The sequence below is a fragment of the Acinonyx jubatus genome, chromosome B4 (assembly GCF_027475565.1).
Source record: "Acinonyx jubatus isolate Ajub_Pintada_27869175 chromosome B4, VMU_Ajub_asm_v1.0, whole genome shotgun sequence".
NCBI lineage: Eukaryota > Metazoa > Chordata > Mammalia > Carnivora > Felidae > Acinonyx > Acinonyx jubatus.
The window spans coordinates 45,920,018-45,940,550 of NC_069387.1; the positions used below are offsets into that span (position 1 = coordinate 45,920,018).

Below are 20,533 nucleotides of genomic sequence, written 5' to 3' on the forward strand. Positions count from 1 at the left end.
GGGTATTTATTCCCTTGGCTCCCTCTCTGCCAGGGTGAACTCAGGCTGGCTACATCCTTGATCATAGGTCACATCCTCTCTTAAGGTGGTCTTCTCATAGGACTTTCTTTTTGGGGATTTCAGGAATCACTTCCTCTCCTGTCTCTTTGTGCCTGGGAGTGGTAACAGTTCTAAGGGGTTGTACTATCCCTTGTGGTTTGTCTGTACCCAGACCACAACTTTGTAAACAGTCTCTTTATTAAACCTTACCACAACTTAACCTGATTGAGTGTGTGATATATGTCAACTACAAAAAAAAAAAAAAAAAAAGTTGCATTTTCAGTGTAGGTACATGGGGGCTTCTGGTTTGTCCTACAGCATCCATTAAAGTGGATTCAAACTGTAGTCTGTAAACTGATACAGGAACTCTGGTTTGAGGCTGAGGATGCCCTAGTAGCTACTTTTTAATCATCCAGGCCCTGGAATAAACATCTAGGTATGTTTTAGGGAATGCTAAGCTGCCCTCTTCTCTGACATTATTAGAAAAAAACTTTCTGGGTCTTGTGTAATCTGTAGAAGCAATTTAGGAATAGATCTGTTTGCAGAGAGAAACTTCAGCCTAGAGGGTTGACTTTTGACTTTAATTGACTTCTATATGATTGAACTTTAATTACATTTTTTTTGTCTGTGACTATTAGCCTTTGAAGTAAAAATTTTCCCTATCCCCTTTTAGATTTGGAGACTTTGTTTTAGTTATTGTTTTACACAGATTGCTATATATCAGGACTCCTAATGGCAAGGCCATGGGTTTGGGCACAATGCAGACTAGCCTGATTTTGTTACAGATGATGAAAACACTGGAGCTAACATATGGTACTTCTTGTGTACTATGCACAGGTATAAGTGTATAACATGTTATGAACAAATTTATCTCAACATAATCCTATAGGGTAGACTAATATCCCCCTGTTCCCCATTTACATATGGAGAAACAGACATAGGGAGCTTGAGGAACTTGGCAAAGTCCCATAGCTGGTAAATGGTAGAGCTGGGATCAAACTGTATAGCTGAGAGTCTCTGGAGTTCACATCCTTGACCCTTATGTCAAACTGCTGTGCCCATAACCCCAGCCAGTGGGTTCAAAGATCTGTGCCACTGAGCACAAGAAGGATTATGTTATTTATTTACTTATTTATTTATTCATTTGTGCATCCATTTATTCAACAACTATGAATTGAATACCTGCTGTGCACCTTACATAGAGCTGTGCCAGTCATATTGAGCTAAACAAGATGAATGTGGTCTCTGCCTCAAGGAGCCACAGTCTGGTGGGGAACGGATAACCCATTACCACCTGGAAAAAGATGATTCAGAGAATTGATCTGGAGTCTCAGAGGGTCCTTAAGGAGGAAGGACAGCACAGTATATTAATCACAGCAACCCTGGGAAGTCCGGGAGCTAACATATGTTACTGTAATTTGTCATGTGTATCAATGCTTCTGGCAACAGGGTCTGAAACAGTGAGCCACAGCTTGTCTCTTGTTTTTTGGTTGTATATTTAATTAGCAGTGCTGAGGAATAGGTACAGGGAAGCTCTAAAACTTAATTGCTTTGTCCATATTGGTTGTTGCTGGAAGTGGAAAGTGTTGAGATGAGTCAGCATCCCTATCCTGAAAGTGAATGTAAAACTGGCAAGAGAGAAAGTTGTTATTCTAATTGTTAATTAAGTGACATAAAGGATTATTTACTAAAGAGATGAGCTACTCTGATCCCTTACCAGCTGTCCTTGAACATAGACATTAAGTTTTCCCAAGTATTCTTTCCTGACTGGGGCTATATCAGCTGATTCCATGGGAGTCTAGACCAGGAAGGCCTACTGATCATTGCTATGTGTAATCTTCAGGATTTTATTTTTAAAGTGTTTTATTTTTTTCTGCTCTCAGGGAGCACTTGCTAGCGATGATTAGAACTCAGGTATTTCTTTTTTTTTTTTTTTTTTCCAAGTTTATTTATTTATTTTGAGAGAGAAAGAGAGAACAGGGGAGGGGCAGAGAGAGGGGAAGAGAGAGAGTCCAAGGAGTCTCCACACTGTCAGCACAGAGCCCGATGTAGGGCTCAATCTCATGAACCGTGAGATCATGACCTGATCTGAAATCAAGAGTCGGAGGCTTTGCTGACTGAGCCACCCCGGCGTCTCAGAACTTGGGTATTTCTTTGCCCCCTGCTCTGTGTATGTTCTAGCTCAGTCTGACTTTTCTGAGCATGCCTTATCCTCTTGGTTGCTTTTGTTCTCCGCAGTGACTTTCCCATGTTCTAGATTTTGCTCCTGTCTTTTATTCAGCAAACGATTGGTTGCTGTGTGTGCTAGGTGCTTTGTGAGGCACTGAGGATACAGAAATTAATATGACAGTCTTTAGCCTTACGAGTGTTGCTATTTAGTGGAGGCTGAGGTGACGGACATGTAAACAAGCGTGTTGGGGGAGGTGCAACATGCACACAAGGTGGCCCGGACGAGGTCCACAACCTCTTGTCTTACGTGAGAAGTGTGTTGAACAGATATGAGAGGAACTCTGTTGTTGAGACCTGGAGCCAGAAATATGGGAAGGAGCAGAATACGCAGGTGTGAGGTGCTGCTTCGGCACCATTTACTTTTGGTTTTCTGGCCTCCTTCTCACCTGTACTGTTTATCTTCTCTGTCTCCTTTCTTTTCTTGTATCTCTCGAGTGCTTTTAGGTGTCTCAAGGCCAGCTGCTATCCTTGTGTGCCTTTCGGGGATGAATGGCAGCACACTCTGGTTGAGTCCCCTCCCCGAGGAGGCCCGAGATATTACATGTTTGGATCTGATACCAGGAAGCGTGGCTGAAACCATCTGCCTTGTGACAGGGACGCATAAGATGTTCAGTGCGTTCAATGCGACATCAGGTAAAGATCACTTTCCACAAAAGCCTCTGTTCCAGTGAGTCACAGTCTCTGGTCAGAACAGTCTCGTGTGGAAGGGGCCTTACCACTGTCGCATGATGGAAAATCTGATTTTACTACTTGGGATGGTGAGTATTAAGGTAGATAGAGAAAGGGTTTGAATAGATTGAGTAATGGATCCACGGTTAAACCTGTTTGGTGTTAGGTTGGGGCTAAACTGAATTGCCCAAACAGAAACTACCCTGAGGCTTTTGGTTTCTAGTCTTCCTGCTGTGTACAAAAGACAGCCAAGCTCTGTCTCTTGTATCTGATATATACGGGGCCCTGTGTAAACTTGGCCATTAACCACCTCAGCAAAGGTCAGGGAAGAAACTAAGGTTTGTTGATGCATGTTGATTTGGCCTTTTGACTTCTTATTATACTCAGACATCCATGACACAAGGAGTGAAAGAGAATCAAATATAATGAAGGCCCCCGACACCACCATAAGTGTATTGCTTGGACTTGAGCGAAGCTGAATGAATGCATAGCAACCTTCCCAGTTTTAGAGGTTGGAGTTTGGTAGTGGGGTAACTTTGAGCGAAAAAAAATTTAAATGTGAGTTTAACTCCAGAAGTGAAGTCATTTTGAAAACCGCCTACAATTTCCCTGCTCATGTGAACATGTGGTAGCGGGAGGGAGACTTGGTCTGGCTGGCTGCCCCTGAATGTTTCCTTAATAGTTGTAATAATCTCTTACAGATCAGTTTCTCTGCCCCAGACAAGTGGGCTCCTCTTTCTTGAAGAGACTTCAGCACTTCTATTTTATCTAAAAAATCTAGGCATGAAGTTATCACACAGGTTTATGAGTCAGACACTTGAGGATTTCAGCTTACACTCCCTGCTCCGTTTGTCCCCTATAAGATAAAAACTGAAAAAGTAAGGAAGAGCTGCTGTCTGTCGTTTGCCCATTGGGTTTCTCTTTTCTGATCTGGGAGCATGGCATCTGCCTTTTCCAGAGTCCGAAAGCTGTAAATTGTGATCAGCCTCTTTGCCCTCCCCTAGGGAAAGCCATTTGGACTTTAAACCCAAACTACTTATCCAACGGTACCCTGGCTGCCCCAGGGGTGGTGCTGCCAGACTTGGATGAAGATGGTGTTCGAGATCTTGTAGTCCTGGCCATTGGGGAATTGCAGGTATGCCCTATATTAAATGGTCTGTGTTTCTCATAGGAAATGTTCCAACTTTAGTCAGCTCCTAGTGTTGTTATTATAAATGCTGCTCGAAACCTTTTTACGAGGGCTTGGGTTTAAGCAAATAGTCTTTGTGAGATTTAATGAATAAATTACAATCATGAACTCGTTTTCCCCGGCAGCCTCATTATGTTCCCATTGACTGTGACATGGTAGAGCCCTGGAGCCAAATAGGTCTGTGTTTCAATTCGTGCTCTGCTGTAGCTGTGTGGCCGTGGGCAAGCCATGGGATCCAGCTGGGCCCTGGACATGGGAAGGTTCTGTCTACTCACAGGATTGTTGTGAAAGTTGGAACTAATGTATTTAAGTGCCTAACGTAGTGCCTATTGGACCATGTGTTTGTGTTGTTAGTTATGTATACTTAATTTTTATTTTACGTAAAACAATAAGATAGGCTGATAGTTCATGTACATAGAGCATGTTGTAAATTGAATAAGTAATAACAACAATGACCTAAGAAAGGATAGTTGTAACGCAGGCTATGATAATACAGACTTTGAGTCTAGTACGTTGGTGCTTAAATTATGCTTCTCAATTCTGCTTTATTGGAGCTGTGGGGTACTGGAACTAGTTATTCTGTGCACAGTTAAAATAATAGTAGTTTTCCCTCCTGATTCACAGGAAAGAATATGTTAACGAACAGATTTATCTCAACTTTAAGTTTTTACTCCTAAAGCTTTTCCTCAAGCTTGTGTCAGAGTTCCTCTAAGTTTTTTTCTCAGACTTCCTATGTGAGTTTGCCAGGAACAATTGGCAGATAATACTTGTGGAAAACTGTGGATGTAGATGATTTTGCTTTATTTGGTAGCATATGTTAATTTTTAGTAGACCTTGTGTTTGCTGCTGTGATTTTTGTAATGCATATGCGTGGAGTATAGTTATAAAATCTGCAAGTAAAATTATTTAGAATAGCGTGAAATCTATCAGTGTTTTATGGTTTTCTGCCAGGAGCACCAGAGACTAACTGAAAGTGCTTCACCAATCACAAGTGTTGAGGAGCACTGCTCTAGGACACCTGGCGATACTTTGTAAGATGAAAACAAAGAAGTTAGGTAAATTTCTGAAGGCTAGTTTGTTTTAAGGGTGCTTCCTGTTAGTTTTTCTTCAGCTAGCCAGTTGGTCTCAAAGTAGATTGAACCCAAAACTCAACTATTGTTTACATAACTTTTTTTATTACAGTCATGGTGAAGAAAGAGACCAGGGTGTAGGGAAATTTTTGAAGACTATGCCCATCAGGGAGTGATTATCTGAAGGTGCCAAAGTGGAAAGTATGGGGAGTTTCTTTTCAATGGAAGTATGGTTAGCAGAGGCATAGCAAGAAATTGAAAAAGTTTCTGTATCCTGGATAAGTTTAAAAATCTCGGCCCTAATACCCCATTTGGCTTCTTATTAGCCAGAGGTGGTTGACAGGCTAGAGGTTCTGGCTTCTAAGGACCCTCCATAGTGAGGTGGCCTCTCTTAGAGGAATTAGCTTCTTGTCTGCTCCAACTCTGTGCTTTTTTTTTTTTTTTTTTTTTTGTCTTAACCAAACAGCAAAAAAAGTGTATCGCCCAACTTGTGTCACAGAATTTACTTACTTACACATTCTGCCTGAAAAGTTGATAGATGGTTGATAGATGGTTGACAGATTAAAAAAATCTTAGTGAAGCAATGGGTTTACAGCAGTAGCCTCATCTTTCTACTGACCTCTCTTGACCATGATGCCAGCAACAAAGAACCTGGGAAACTTAAGCTGGTTTACTCTAAGCTACGGTATAGAAGGCTCTCTCTTCTTGAGGAATAGAACATACGAGGTCTATGACTCAGAGTGACTCTGTTCTTAGATCTGGGTTTAGAGTGAGGTGGGCTTGGGACAGTGGGACCTGGTTTGGGGTGAGAGGAACTGATCTGGTCTAGAACAGTTTGGATCTTCTAGGTGGGAAGGGACCTTAAAAGCCATGTGGTGAACCCTCTTCCACTGTACTATAGTCTGATACGGTATTCTAGACACATTGGCATCCATACTCTCCATGAGTACTCAGGCTAATGGGAATATCACTGATTTGTAAGGCAGTTCATTTCATTTTTGGTCAGGTCAAGAAAATCCTGTCACATTGGTGAGAATTCTGTTTTCTCATAGCTTCCACTCACTGTTCCAGCTTCAGCCCCACAGAGCTACTCTGAAAGAATCTAATCCTCTTTCTACATGCTTTCATGTAGGCCTATTAGCCCTTAGCCTCGTCCCACTACACCTGCTACTCTAAGGCTACCCCCAATTTCTTATACTGTACTCTGTACAAAATGAAGTCTAGACCCCTCTCTTTCTTGCTTTCTTTTCCTTTGCGCTCCATTTTATCCATATCTCTTTTAAAATGTGGTACCCATATCTGAAAACAATATTCTATTTGTGATATAGCCAGTTTTACCAGCATAGGGAAATTATTACTTCTTTAGATATAGGCTTTATATTTCTATTAATGCAGCTGAAGATTGCGATAGCCTTTCTAAGATTTAGTTTTTGTTTATAATCCGTTAAAGCACCCACACCTTTTACTTAATCAACTCATTAGTGGCCCCGTTTCTTCTTTCAGATTTTGACCCATCTTCCAAGCCTAACACTTCTTTGAATTTTGAGTTTGTCATATAGCATATTAGCTATCACTTTCAGTTCTGTGATAAGCTTGAGATAAGCTATTCATTCAAGTCTTTGATGAGAATGATTAGTAGCAATGGGATAATGGCAGAGTGCTGTGACATCCCACCAAAAGTCTCCCTCTGGATTGGCATTGACTTTTACTCTAGGTACACTGAAAACCATACTTTTTATCTTGTCCAGAAGAATTCATGATGCTAAACTTTGTCAAAAGCTTTACTTAAGTCAAGATATCACTGCAAGCCTCATATTGTAGTGACCGGTGACTCTATTCCTAAAGAAAACCCTTTAGGGCAGGGTTGACAAACTGACCTGCAGGCCAGATTTGGCCCCCTGCTTGTTTTTCTAAAGTTTTATTGGAGCACAGTCATGCCTCTTCATTTATTATTATCGATGGCTGCTCTCACACTATGGTGGTTGACTAGTTGCTACAGAAATCATCTGAGTTGCAAAACCTAAAATATCCACCTTTTGACTCTCTTCACAGGATAGGTTTGCTGATCTCCGCTTGAGGGTTGATAGTGGCCAGGCTAGACATGTAATGTTATGATGGGAGAGACTGCCCGTGTTGATTTTAGTTGGGACCAAATATTACTGGGGATTTCTGGGTATGAGAATAGAGACCCAGCAGTCAGCTGTCCTATACTTAGCTCTCGGCTAGAACTCTGTGCCTCAGAAGACTGTTAATCAGCAACAACCATGCTTCAGAGAAATTGCCTGAGCTACCATGAAGATGCTTTTTGCACATATCTAACAAGGAATGGGACATTGGCTTCATTTTCTTGCTTCCAGGGAAAAAAAGGGAAGCAGGTTTGGCTTTGTGCTGTGCAACTTTGGGAAGTGTTTCTGAACCCTTAGCTAATCAGAGCGCAGTGACTTCTGTAGAAGCTATTTGATTAGGAGATGATATGACATCTATTGACTCCCGTTTTTTTGCTTCTTCAGCCAGATCTGTGCTTTCTGCTGGTGTCTGGCCGGACAGGGAGTCCGGTGGGCCGACCTGTGAAGTACAACATCGTGGGCGTGGGGAATCTGATTGGTCCTCAGGTTTACGTCACCACAAACGGGGCTGTCTATATCCTTTTTGGCTTTGGTAAGAATTAAGTGTAGTTTTGCTGCTGTTCCCCATCTGTGTGTGTGTGTGTTAGGCCTCCCTTTTGAGATAACGAAAGCTCGGGAATTGCTGTCACCAGCCCTATTGCCACCTCCTGTCCCAGGGGCCTCTCACTCTCCCCCACCCATTGCGGGTTATTAACTCTGCTTTTCTCAGCTGCCTTCTCCAAAGACTGTGCAGCATCCGCTTAATCACTTCTCCAGTTACTCCATGTTGGATATGTACTGGGTGGGCTATATTAGACCCATCTGATTCGGCTCTGTGTCTCTTGCTCAGATCCTCACCCTGGGAGAGTTCTAGTAAATTCAACTTCTCAGTGTTGGTTCTTCCTGTGGTGCTAGGAAATATCCAAGCTGTCGCCCTGCGGGACATTTTTGTTCAGGCCCAAAATCGAGACAGCTTACCACCTTCTCTGCAGATAGAAGAGCCAGAATGGGAGAAGCGAAGATCTATCAACCTGTCTGAGCTCATTGACATTTACAGGTAGGGCAGATGTCTGACTTTGTCACAGTGAGATCTGAGATCTCATGTGTTATGGAGTCTCCAAGTTTGGTTGGGCTGGTGAATCAGTGGGCAGAAGTTTGGGGGGAAACAGTGCTGCCCTTAATATACCATCTTCTGGTCTGGTGAGTTAGAAGCTTTCTTTTCTTGGTAACATAATGCGTTGATAGCTATGTGTTGGTGATCATGATTTGTGATCACTCTGCACATAGGTTGCAAAGAAGGATATTTGTTTAGGGTTCTGAGAGTGGGATAGGTGAGACTGGGAACCCTTCAGGTAGGGAGACAGATTTATTTAAAATGCCTGCTTGTAAAACTGTGCTGAAGCATCTACCCTACTCTTTTTCTGTGTTTTTCTCTTAGTTAAAAACTCATTTTGGCAGAAGCAAGGCTAGCATCCATGAAATCTTATTTTTTATTTTTGTTTATTTCTTAATCCAAAGCATGCCATTTTCCACATGGAGTGGGTTTTACCCATTTAACCCCAGGCCTGGATGGTAATTGTCTTCATTCTGTTCTGTCAGAAGTTTCAAATCATTTTCTAGCATTTTCTCTGGCAGTATCACATTGTTTCAGTCAGCTTGGCAGTTGTTAAATAGAATCGTCCCAGTTGTCCAGACAGAGAAATAATTTGATGCAGTGTCAAGTGAGTTGCTGTCCAAGCTTAGTGACAGTTTCAGGCCTCCTGTCCAGGTTTCCATCCGCCTTCCTTGCCATTATCCTTGGCTCTGTTCTCTTTCCCAGGGCGTCTAACATCAGAGATATGGCTTTGCAGTGCTTCTCCTGGGAGTTCCTTTTGAACGTGCATGAATTCTCTAGGGATGTTTGGTTTCTAAACTGACATTCCCTGGAAAGAGTGCCCACCTGATGAGATAGTGGTGGCAGATGAATACAAGAGTACCAAGACCAAAAGCCCAAGCCGGTGGGTTGGGAATCTCATCCCAGCTGGAGGCTAATTGTTGGGGTCTTGTTTAATTCAGTGATGGTGTCGAGCTACTCCAGATGGTGAAGGCACCTGACTCCAACTGCAGCAACCTCCTGATTACAGCCAGACAAGGCCTTGTCCTGCTGCGGGGGCAAAATCTGACACCTTCCTGGACATTGAGCCTGCAAGGCCTGCACAGGTTTGCAGCGTGTTCCTCTGTGTGTTTGCCGTTCTGATCCGCTTTCCCCTGTGTCAGAATTCCTCAGAACAATCGCTTGATATGTGGGGCAATGCAGGAGAAGAGAATTCCTTGTTTTCCTCTTCTTCTTATTCACCACTGATCACTGTGTTCTCATTTGCAGCCAGCCTACTCCTGGGTATTTCACTGATGATCAGACGTTAGACTTCCTTCTACAGATACAGGATGGAGTTGGGATGAAAAAGGTAAAACTTTGGGACTCAAATCAATTGAAACATATATAAGGTATATAATGTTGTGTCCAGCCATATGCTAGGCCCTGTGAGAAATAAAAAGAACCTAAAATTTGGTCCCTTCCTTCAGAGAACTCAAACTCTGGCTGATGGATAAAATGAAAACTCACAATTCGGTGCTACAATCTATAGCATTGGAAGCCTGTCTAGCTAACTTCCTTCCTGTACATGAGTTCCCACTTCTGGATTCTTTTTTTTTTTTCCTTTTTAAAAAAATTTTTTTTGGGGGCGCCTGGGTGGCTCAGTTGGTTAAGCGGCCGACTTCGGCTCAGGTCATGATCTCGTGGTCCGTGAGTTCGAGCCCCGCGTCGGGCTCTGTGCTGACAGCTCAGAGCCTGGAGCCTGTTTCAGATTCTGTGTCTCCCTCTCTCTGACCCTTCCCCGTTCATGCTTTGTCTCTCTCTGTCTCAAAAATAAATAAATGTTAAAAAAAAAATTAAAAACAAATTTTTTTTTTAGTGTTTATTTGTTTTTGAGAGACAGAGACAGCGTGAGCAGGCAAGGGGCAGAGACAGAGGGAGATACAGAATCTGAAGCAGGCTCCAGGCTCTGAGCTGTCAGCACAGAGCCTGAAGTGAGGCTCGAACTCATAAACCACGAGATCATGACCTGAGCTGAAGTGGGATGCTTAACCGACTGAGCCACCCAGGTGCTGCCCGCCTCCCCGCCGCCCTCCCCACCCCCCTTTCTGGATTCTTAACTCACAGTTAGGCAATAGGAACCTTCTGAAGTCTCTTGGTGGGGAAAGGCAGGCATAAATGAACTTAGTACTTCAGTACATATCTTCCCAAGATTTCAGAGAAGGCAGGATATCTGGGGTGGTTGGGTTGTTATGAAAGACTTAACAAAGGAGGGAAAGATGATGAGCAGAACCTGGAAAGCTGAACCACATTTATATGAGGAAGGGTGGTTGGGAAGGCTTGTTAAGTTGGAAGCACTGACACCGGTGGCCCAGAGACAGAATGGTATGGCATGTTCCATAGGTCTTCCTGATTTTATGTGAGGTTGCATATTATGAGGTTATAATGATTGGATAGACAGTTTTCATTCTTATTACAGGGAGAATTAGAGTTTTTAAAATCTCTTTTTTATAACTGACCAATCTTTTCAGTTTATCTTTACTGTAACATATATATTTATATATTATGCCCTGTTCCCTGTGAGCAAACAAAACACTTAATCATCTCCTCTAATATCTGCCAAGTTCCGTGCCAGATGCACAGATGATGTCTGTGGAGGCACAGCAGTAATGAAGACAAGGTCCTGGTTTTGTGTAGTTCATAGTCTTTGGGGTGCCTGTATGCACACAGCCCTACCACATCATGGTGGGTAGGTAAAGGAGGTCTGCACAATGCCATGGGGACGTGGGGAGCAGATAGAGTGCAGGGAGTCAAGAGGTGCTTCATGTTGGTTGCAGGTGAGATGTTCAAATCATGAAAGCAGAGAAGTGGTTTGCTGGGTCGGTATATAAGGGTAGGCCAAGGGGTATTTCCTCCAGAGAGATCAGAGTGAGCTCAGCTGATGATGGAGGGCCCTGAAAAGCAAGGCTGCAGAATTTAGGTGATGTATTGGAGGCAGTAGGGTTATTTGGTCATGAGTGGAGGACAGAGCCGATGATAGAAGCATCACTTCAGGGAGCAGTTCCGGCAGTGCTGTCCAGGAAGGAAGCAATGTCTGGTTGTGTTTCAAAAAGATTTCAGGTAGAGATTGGAATTTCCATGGGCATTCCAGCGGGATTAAGGGAGAAGGGGATATGTAGCTTGCTTAAGAGATGAGATGCTGAGGGTTTGGACCTGGAATTTAATCCTGGCTCCACTACTTGCTAGTGACCTTGGGTGAATTACATAATCTCACCCAACTGCAGATTCTACATCGCTTTATAAAGTGGGAGTTATCACCTATCTTCATAGGGTTATTGTGACAGCTAAATAATATGTGTGACTGGATAAAATTTTTTAGTGTGGTGTCTCAAGACTTTTCTCCTCAGACTGCCGGAGGGAATCTTGAACTGCTGGCTCAGGGGAGTTTGTCCCTCTGTGTGGTTCCAGGACCTTCCATGAGGCAGAGTCCGAGCACGGACAAAGAAGGGCAGGACCCGGAGGCTGGAAGAATAGGGAAGTGATTGTTGCCAGAGCTACAGTCCTTCCGTTTATCCAAGAACAGACCCTTGAGGAGAAGGGCCATAAAGACAGGGGCTAGAGGTGGATGGGGAGTTTCTTGTGGATTTTGGCCGAGAAGAGGCTCTAAAACTGTGAGGTATGAGGTATTTGGGGTGAAAAGGAGATAGCAGTGTGTCAGGGATGATGAGTTCAGGCCCCTTAATTGTCCTTTGAGAGACGCAGCTGAGGAGTAAATCTAAGTAAACTAAGTGAATCTCTTAGTTTATGTGTTCATCTGTTTAGATGTGCTCTTTTGAATTTGAGACCACCCTGGGGCTGAGCTATATGTGCCGTGAGATCATCAAACCCAGAAAGCTTTTAGCACAGCCCATAGGACTTGTGTCCACTTAGTCATTGTTCCCTAAAGTGGTGGCTGCAGTTGCGGGAGGGAAGGAGCGGGAGTAGGTGCTCCCCTCCAAGGGCCGCTCTCTGTCGGAGCACTGTCACAGACCTTGAACAATCTGAGTCCCTTCCTGTCCCGGGCCTCCACCCTCTCACCCTGAGAATGAGAGGTGGATCAGATGATTAACATCTCCTTCCCACTGGAGAATTCTACAATCCTTTACACTCTACAAAATGGAGACAACAGCTGCTGAAAAGTGGGGCTTGGTCCCTAGGCCTTATATAATGCTCTCCGAACACCCAGTTTGTTCACATGTAATAAGCTCAACCTGTTAATACATGTGTTATTTGGATCTCTGTGGGTTTTCTTTGCTCTGTGTGTTTTCTTGGCCTGCTGCCTTTCTGGAGATGGGCTGTACTCACAGGCTCCTCTTCTGCAGATGATGGTGGTGGATGGGGACTCGGGCTCTGTTACCTGGACCTACAACGCTCCCTGCCACATGAAGGAAACGCCAACCACCTCGGCGGTTACTTCAGATCAGAAGTCTGTCTTCCTCTTCTGGGCCGAGGGGATGTCGGCGGTATCTCCCAGTTCTGTAAGTGGGCCTGGGGGGTGGGGGCCTTTGTCACTTGGTGAGGTGATAGCTGCTCTGCTGGGCTGATTGGGCCTGCGGGGGTCCTTGGAGCCGCCATGCTTCCGGGGGGCGGGGGTGGATCACAGCAGCACTCGAGCAGGCAGGGCAAGACCCTGCTTCCTCCTGAGCGCTGCTTGCCCTGGCCTTCCTCTCGGCGGAGCATTGTGCAAGCCGACAGCCCCTGGCTGCTGGCTGCTGACAGTGGGAGGCTAGATAAAGGATAGGTCTTCTAAAGCCACAAGGTCCAGATTTCCAGATGATCCATCTGTGCCACAGTCGAAGAGAACTAACTGTGACTGGTGTGGAATGGGCAGAGGAGGTCTCATGGAGGGTGAGGCTGGGCTTTGAGGCAAATAAACGGAGCCTGCAGAAACGGTGTGGGGCTGGGATGGCAAGCAGTTGGAGAGGATGACGAGGCTGAGGCTGAGGTTGAGAGTTTACCCGGGGGAAGTGTGGGAGAGAAGGTGCTATGCCCAGAAGGCAGATTTTGGAATGTCTTAAGTGCTATACATGGCATTTCAGTGGGGCTGATGAGGCAGGGTGCCACCTGTATTAGGTGCCTGGGAGTTTTTGGTAAGACCCACCCTGAATGAGTTCAATTAAACACGTCTTGACCAGCACTCACTCTGCGCCAGATGCCATGTTCTCTGTAGGGACCTAAGGATAGCCTGGAAAGAGTGCTGGTCCTCTAGAGGAGAAGGCAGATGGTCCCCAGATGGGGGGGACCCCAAAGGATGAAGAGTCCTGAGTTCATCAACTGTGCAGTCTTGGACGAGCCACCTCACTTTTCTGAGCCTCATGCTCTTTATCTGTCAGTGAAGATGCTAATATGTTCCAGTTTGAGGATCAGATTTACTCAAAATCTAGGTTTTAGTCCTAATTCTGTTCTGCCCCAACGTGTGCCCACAAATAGTTTGCCTAACATTTTAAACTTCCTGGTTTCCTCATTTAATAAAATGAAGGGATTGGAGCAAGTGACTCTCAAACGTAAGTGTCTATAAATAACCACAAAACAAAGGCATGTCACAAATGCCGCAAAGGAAGCACAAATAAGAGGTTTAGGTGGAAGCACAAAAGGAGAGGATATTAATTTTGTCTGGGGCAGTTAGAGAGCTTTTTGTGAAAGGGGTGGCATTTAGGTGTGGGACCTAAGGCTGAGAATTGTATTAATGCATGGAAATGGGCTGCAGGGATTGTTAGACAGTCTAAGGGGGAAATAGGTTGGCAGAGGTTAGAGAGGGCAAGGGCAGTAGAGGTTGCTGAAGCATGGGTGGGCAGGTAAATGATTGTAGGAAGAGGCTGGAAACGGCAGATTTGGATTAAATGCCGTTAGACCTTGGTTTTCAGGCTAGGAATTTGGGCTCCATTCCCTAGGCAGTGAGGAGGGAGTTTGACTCCTTGCTTGTCACCTGGACAGAGCCAGAGGTCTGTCTTCTCAAGCCTGGGCTCCTGAGCGTGTGTGTGGAAAACGCCCTCTTCTGTGTGGTGGTGGGAGTGTGGCTGCAAGCTTCCCGCCTGTGTTTCTCCTCACTCAGTGGACTTCTTATGCTAAGAATATGGGGTTCTACTTCCTCCACTAGCAGAACCCCAGGATGCTCCCAGGGGAGGGGAGGTCCTCGAGGAGGTAGAGCAGTCATTTACTAACCCATCCGTGGTATTTTTGTGCATTAACAACCGAATGGCTGCACACGTGCAAGAATGGAATGTCATCCTTGCGCAAAAGTCACACCGGTAAAGGAAGGGCCAATGTGCACGTCTTCTGCAAAGACGACTGACACTTGGGCCTTGGAATTTTTTTTTTTTTCATGATTTGCTTCTGTGTGGCCAATGCTCTGTTTATCTCAGGAACTGAGAAGAGTTTTGTGGATTTGAGCTTGACACTTGTCATTGGCTTTAATACCCAGTGAGAGGAGACAGATGTCTTTTCAAACATACATTTTGTCTCCACAAAGCCCCACCTACTGCAAGAGATGACCCGGTGTTGTAATACTCCACGGGCAGAAGACTGGGAGCCGCCCCATCAAACTTCTCTCCTGGGGCATGCACATTTCCGTTCTTTTTTTTCTCATAAGGGAGAGGGCATTTTCCAGCTCTAGTGGTTTGAAGAAATTAGTGGTTAGTCTGTTTTGAGCTCTTTGAAATATGTGGAGTTTTTATATGGGAGTTTTTCTCAAACACATGCTTGTATTTGGGGTCAGGTCATAGCATCAGAGAGGAGTAATCACTGTCCCCTCTGCCCTTTTCGTCCGAGGACCTCACATGTGGGAACGTAGAGTTACCTGCGTTCTTCCTTTTTGCTTCTTATTGTCAGGACGCCATCCCGGGAACTGGGCCACCCAGCCTTCACCACCTCTACCTCCTGCACCCAGCATTCCCCTCTCTTCTTCTCGATCTGGCCAATGCCACGGGCACAGTGAAGGCTTCAGAGGGTGAGTCCCAGTGACAGTGGGGACTGCGTGCACAGCGAGGGGAGGAGATGTGCCGGCTGTGTGTGTGAGGGTACCACCGTCCTACCAGCGGAGGGATGTGTACTTTCAAATGACAGCTGAGCACTCCCATGCATTTTCCCTGGCGCCCTGGTGTCCAGGGCCATGGCCGGAGTGCTCCCTCTGGGAGGAGCACTTGGCTCACAGGCTGAGGACCCAATTCTCTGAATAGGCCTGAAAGCCGAGGGCCAGTGCAGCCCCATGTCCCAGAGGTTCTTGGGGGGATGTGATTCCCACAGCCACTCCTTCAGCAGACATTCACTGAGCATCACCTGTATGTCAGGCACCGTGCCAGGTGCTAGGAATACAAATAAAACTGGTTTCTCGACCCTCCAAGAGCTTAGGATTTAGAATTAACTGTGAGGGATATGATGGAGGTAGCATGTTGTCTCCAGGATATTGGTTTAGGATCAGTGGGAGGCCTTCTTTTGACTAGTACAAGTAAACATGCCCATTGCATAGAAGTGGCTGCCAAGAGAAAAATCAAAGGAGAAAGAAAAAAAAATTTTTGCCGGAATCTGACCACTCATAATTGCTATTAACATTTTAGAAGTATTCCTCAGCTTTATATATGTATGTAAATAACACCATACAGCAAAATCTGGATCCTGTATTGGAGTCCTGTAATTCAGGTGGTCAAAGCTCTGGAAACTCAGCCACTGCCACCTCCTGGTCTGGAAGTGTCTGATGGTCTCCTCCACCGAGATCCTTTGCCTCTCTCTGGCCTAAGCGAGTCTGTAGTCCTTGCTGTGGGTATTGTGGAGAGGAAGACCAGACTGGCCCCTTTTCCTTTACTTCTGTGTTCTCTTGCCATTCACAGACTGGCTCACTGTGCACAAACTCATTTGCCTTGAGGTTAAAGCCAATGATTGTGGCTCTCAGTTTGTTGAGATACATCGGGAAAAACACCTGATCTGGAACTTGCAGGCATACTGGCCTGCTGGCTGTGTGTGTGGTGGGGGGCCGGAGTGGGGGAGAATCCTGTGATTGGATCTAAATGAGCCGTTTCTCAATATTAGCATCAAATATTATTCAGTGAGGGCTAAATGACGGTGATTAAGAATCCAGACCATTTTTATGATCCCTGTTTTAAGGATGAGGCCAAATAAGCACTGGGGAGGCACATAGCTTCTGTGACCACGCACTGACAGTCCAGGGATTCTCAGAAGTTCTGGTTTGTTGTGCTCACTTTTTTACCAAATTGTCACCAGAGTTGGCATATCCTCATTTCCTGATTTGGGGTTTTCTTGGAAACAGCTTCAGAGAAGGAAAGGTTCAGAGACCGAGAGGAATGTGCTGGTTTGCCGGCCACCAGTCATTCCCACTGTGCACCCACTGCCTAGCTCAGTGCCCTGCATTTATTAGGTGCTCAATAAACTTTGTGTATGAATTAATGAAAGAGTAAATGAATGAATGAATCTAGCTGCTGAACCGAGCCACTCTCCTGTTAGCAGAAGTTTTTGGTCTTTATGTTAATTGCTCTTGTTTTTGTCCTTCCTCAGTTGGAATTAACGACCTCTGGAAAGATGCCTTTTATGTTACCAGGACAACAGGGCCCAGCTCCGAAGGCCACCCAGCACCCCTGGTGGTCAGCAAGCTCAGTCTACGGTGGGCGCTGATGGAAGGCCAGGTGGTCCAACTCGAGGATACCACCCCCAAAATTGGCCGCGGGGAGCTGCGAAGATTCCTCTCTAGGATAAAGTTTGTTGATCTTCCCTACCAGGTGAATCGCTTCTGAAAGAAATACTTGGTTACCACTGAGGGTTTGGGGCAAATACTACCAACTCCGACTTTGTTCTCTAGAAGGTAGGGAGAGTGGGAGTCTTCTTGGGTGTCAAGAGCCAGTTAGAGCAGCACTCTTTTCTTAGGGTGCTTCATGACCATTCAGAAATATTCAATTGTTTTTAGCTGGGGATGGTACCATCTCCCTTAGGGGACATTTGGAAATGTGGGCTCATGGTTTTCACGGTCTCAGTGACTGAGGTGGGTGGCTTCTACTTTAATTTTCTGGGTTGGGCCTCGTGGTGCTAACGTCATGCAGTGATTGTGGCGGTTACTCCGGAGAATTATCTTGCTCAAAATGCTAATCCCCCACCCCTCAAATACTGTGGTCTAGTTCAGTGTTCGTGAGTTTGTCATGGAAAAAGGTAAAGTTTTTGGACCTTTCTGGAAAGACTTATGAACTACTGGGGCTAGACAAAAGGACAGAAAAGTAGAGGAATAGCCTGACCTTTAGGTTTCCTCCAGTTCTCTACCATGAAAAAAATAAAGTCTCTGATGCTTGCGCTCTTTCCCCTAGATATAGTCTGATGGAATCTTCAGTCTCAGAAGAAGTGAGCAGGGTGGTACTCTCTCTCCCCCATCAGCGCAGAGTCAGTGCTTTGGAGAGAAGGAAGACTTCAACCTCATTTTACCACGTCTGCGCAATTGTTGCAAAGCACTTTGGAAGGCGCATCAGAGTTCTTTGATGACAGCACCATCCATTTGGCTGGGGTATCTGACCTATGTTTTCAGTCCCTGGGTTAACCCCCTCTGGGCACTCTGTGGATAGTATGCAAATGTGAATCTTCCATGTTGTTTTTTGTATGTCTAATTTATAAACTCTTACTGGGAAATTCCAGTGAAGTTCTTCCCCAGAACATTTTGTTTTGCATCATGCCACGCGTGTGTATGTATTAGTATTGTGATGAAACATTTTCTAGGTCTGTTTTAAGCTTCAGGGACCCGGTTTCTTGTCCTTCTGAAATACATCTGGGTTATTTGGTTATCTTGAGACGTCAGGTGCCCTGCCTCCAATATTCAGGGCCACTTGTCATTTCCCTCTGTATTCTCTCACCACCTGCACCTTGGCTTCTTCCCTACTTTAACAGCAGGGAGAAGACTGGCAGTGAGGGGCTGAGGTAACCATCCAGCACTTTCTTATCATACAGAGCCTCCCTCCTCACACTTTCCATCTCTATATTCTTAGTTACCATAACCACCACCATATTCCTGTCAGAAGGGGAGCCAGAGAAGTATAGCTGGGGACCGACCTCTAACAATGGTATTATGTGGTCTTGATTGTTCTGCCCTGCCCATCATGATGCCGTTACTTTTCACGGCAGTAATGTCAGGAGTGCTTGTGCGTGTGTGGTCCTTATGTGTGTGAAGTCAGGAATGATTGAGGTGGGTAGCCTTATCCCTGCCTCATCTCTACTCTGCTTTCTTAGCATCTCCTACGGGGCATCCTCCTTAGCGCCTCTCAGTTGCCGAGGTATTTTTGCTTTGCTTGCATGACAGCAAAGCTGTTTCTGGAGTTTTACTCTTGCTTGAGTCCAGTATGCAACCATTTTGCCTGCACATCTCCTTCCTTGTAGAGCCTTGGAAGCACTGTATTTTGGGAAAATTCCCATGTAAATATTATAACTTTTATAATTAAGTGCTTTGGAATTACTTCCAGTGCTTATTTCTTCCTTCTTCAATACATATGTTACTTCTATTAAGTTTTCTTCTAAACTTCTAGGTCGTTGTTTGTATAGCAGAAAATCGCACGTTAGCCGGTGAAGAACTGCTTTTCTTCTTGAATAATTTTGATGGGTCATGCCCGAGTGCAACTCAGGTTCTGTCTTTGCTTGAGCCTTTGTGTTTTTAGCTTGTGTTAATAAAGGGAGTCCAGAAAATTTAGAGATTACAGAAATTTAGGGATCCCAGATTTAAAGGTTGGCATTATGACATAACACGAGTTTGGTAGCACTAGCATATTGGCCTGCGATGTTTCTTGGAAACCCCCTTGCCATAGTCTCTGAAAGCAAATCTGGTTTCAATACTTTGGGAAGCACGTGTGGGTCCAGCTTGTTGTAAACCTGGGGAAACAATTAATTAGATGGAAACCCAAGAGGATGGGGATGATTCTAGATTCACTTCTAGGGTTTGAATCTACTTGGGTGGAAGAGCCTAGGATCTTGTTTGGCCTAGTAGATAATTCTAAGGACTAATCTATAGTCAACTGAATACCTAAAGCTTGGGTTGTGGTCCTGTGGCCTGGGCTGAGCCATCTATGCCTAAACTTCGTTCTCTACCATGTTGAGGCTCTGTGGGAAGCCAGCCACTTTAGGCAGAGGAATAAAATGCAAGGTCATTTACGGAGGGCCTGCTCTGGGGGGATCCTTTTTGGTAGAAGATTGTGTTTATGCTGGGTGAGTCCCAGAACTATGTAAGAGGAAGCTAGGAAAGCATACATCCCTACATTCTTCGTGATGTGTTTACAGACTAACTTAACATAGGCTGTTTTGACTATAGTTTTCCCTTTTTGCTAGACACAGTACAAGCTGTCGTCCCTCCTGCAGCCATGCAGAGGGTAGAAATGGTGGCTGAGGACTGAGGAAGCTTCATCTGACCAGCTTGGGTGCTGGTCTGTCAGATAGGTCCCCACACTTCCTTCTCCTTACAGGCACCCACCCAACCTGACATCTAAGATAGGAAGAGCTCCTCCCTTCCCCCCACTCACAACATGGGGAACCGGCAAGGCCAGCGTGACTGCCACTTAGGGATAGTAGTGACTTCCGCAAATGCAAGGGGCTTCCTTCGCCCAAGCTTTCCTCCTTGCTATCCTTACAGCCTCTTCGATCCTAGACGGCATCCCCCCGTCCCGTAGATGGTCTCTACTCCTCCTTGGCAGTGTGGGATGCTGATACCAACCCCCTTGAATGTGAATTGCTACTTTTATTGCCCATACTACAGAAGAGCCAGCTGGTATATGGTCAGGAAGCACTATTAAAAATGTGAATTGTTGCAGAACAAATAAAAATTATGTGTAGAAACATGCTTGTGTGTTATCCTCATTCTCCTTAGCCATTGGAATGGTGTCTTTTCCCTTACGGAAAAGAGAAACGGTGAGTGGGTGGATGAGTTGGGGCTCCAGAGAGGAGGATGTGCTGTGGCCTTGTTCATTAGAGACGTCTCCCTTACCATAAATCCCATGATGAATAGCCTCAGTGGACCCTTTCTGGAAGTGGACCTGTCCCTGCATGCTGTGGGAGCCTTCTCATGTATACTAGTCTCCTGGTGTCCTCTGGGTTAATACCTAATTAAACTTTTATTGGGTACCCTCCTACGTGGATGCAGGATACTGCAGCAGGC

General features: G+C 45.1%; 1 protein-coding gene across 1 annotated transcript in view; it reads left to right on the forward strand.

The window, feature by feature from the left end:
* The window catches only part of FAM234B (family with sequence similarity 234 member B), a 35,126-nt gene extending 14,908 nt beyond the window's left edge, over positions 1–20,218 (forward strand). Inside the window, exons 4-13 of the mRNA XM_015061724.3 lie at positions 2,713–2,901; positions 3,942–4,072; positions 7,707–7,854; positions 8,217–8,358; positions 9,357–9,500; positions 9,664–9,745; positions 12,735–12,890; positions 15,241–15,358; positions 16,918–17,138; positions 17,715–20,218. Coding sequence (XP_014917210.3) covers positions 2,713–2,901; positions 3,942–4,072; positions 7,707–7,854; positions 8,217–8,358; positions 9,357–9,500; positions 9,664–9,745; positions 12,735–12,890; positions 15,241–15,358; positions 16,918–17,138; positions 17,715–17,720 — 1,337 coding nt within the window. The 3' untranslated portion in view covers positions 17,721–20,218. The remainder of the gene's footprint in view (positions 1–2,712; positions 2,902–3,941; positions 4,073–7,706; positions 7,855–8,216; positions 8,359–9,356; positions 9,501–9,663; positions 9,746–12,734; positions 12,891–15,240; positions 15,359–16,917; positions 17,139–17,714) is intronic.
* Positions 20,219–20,533: the final 315 nt, after the last annotated feature.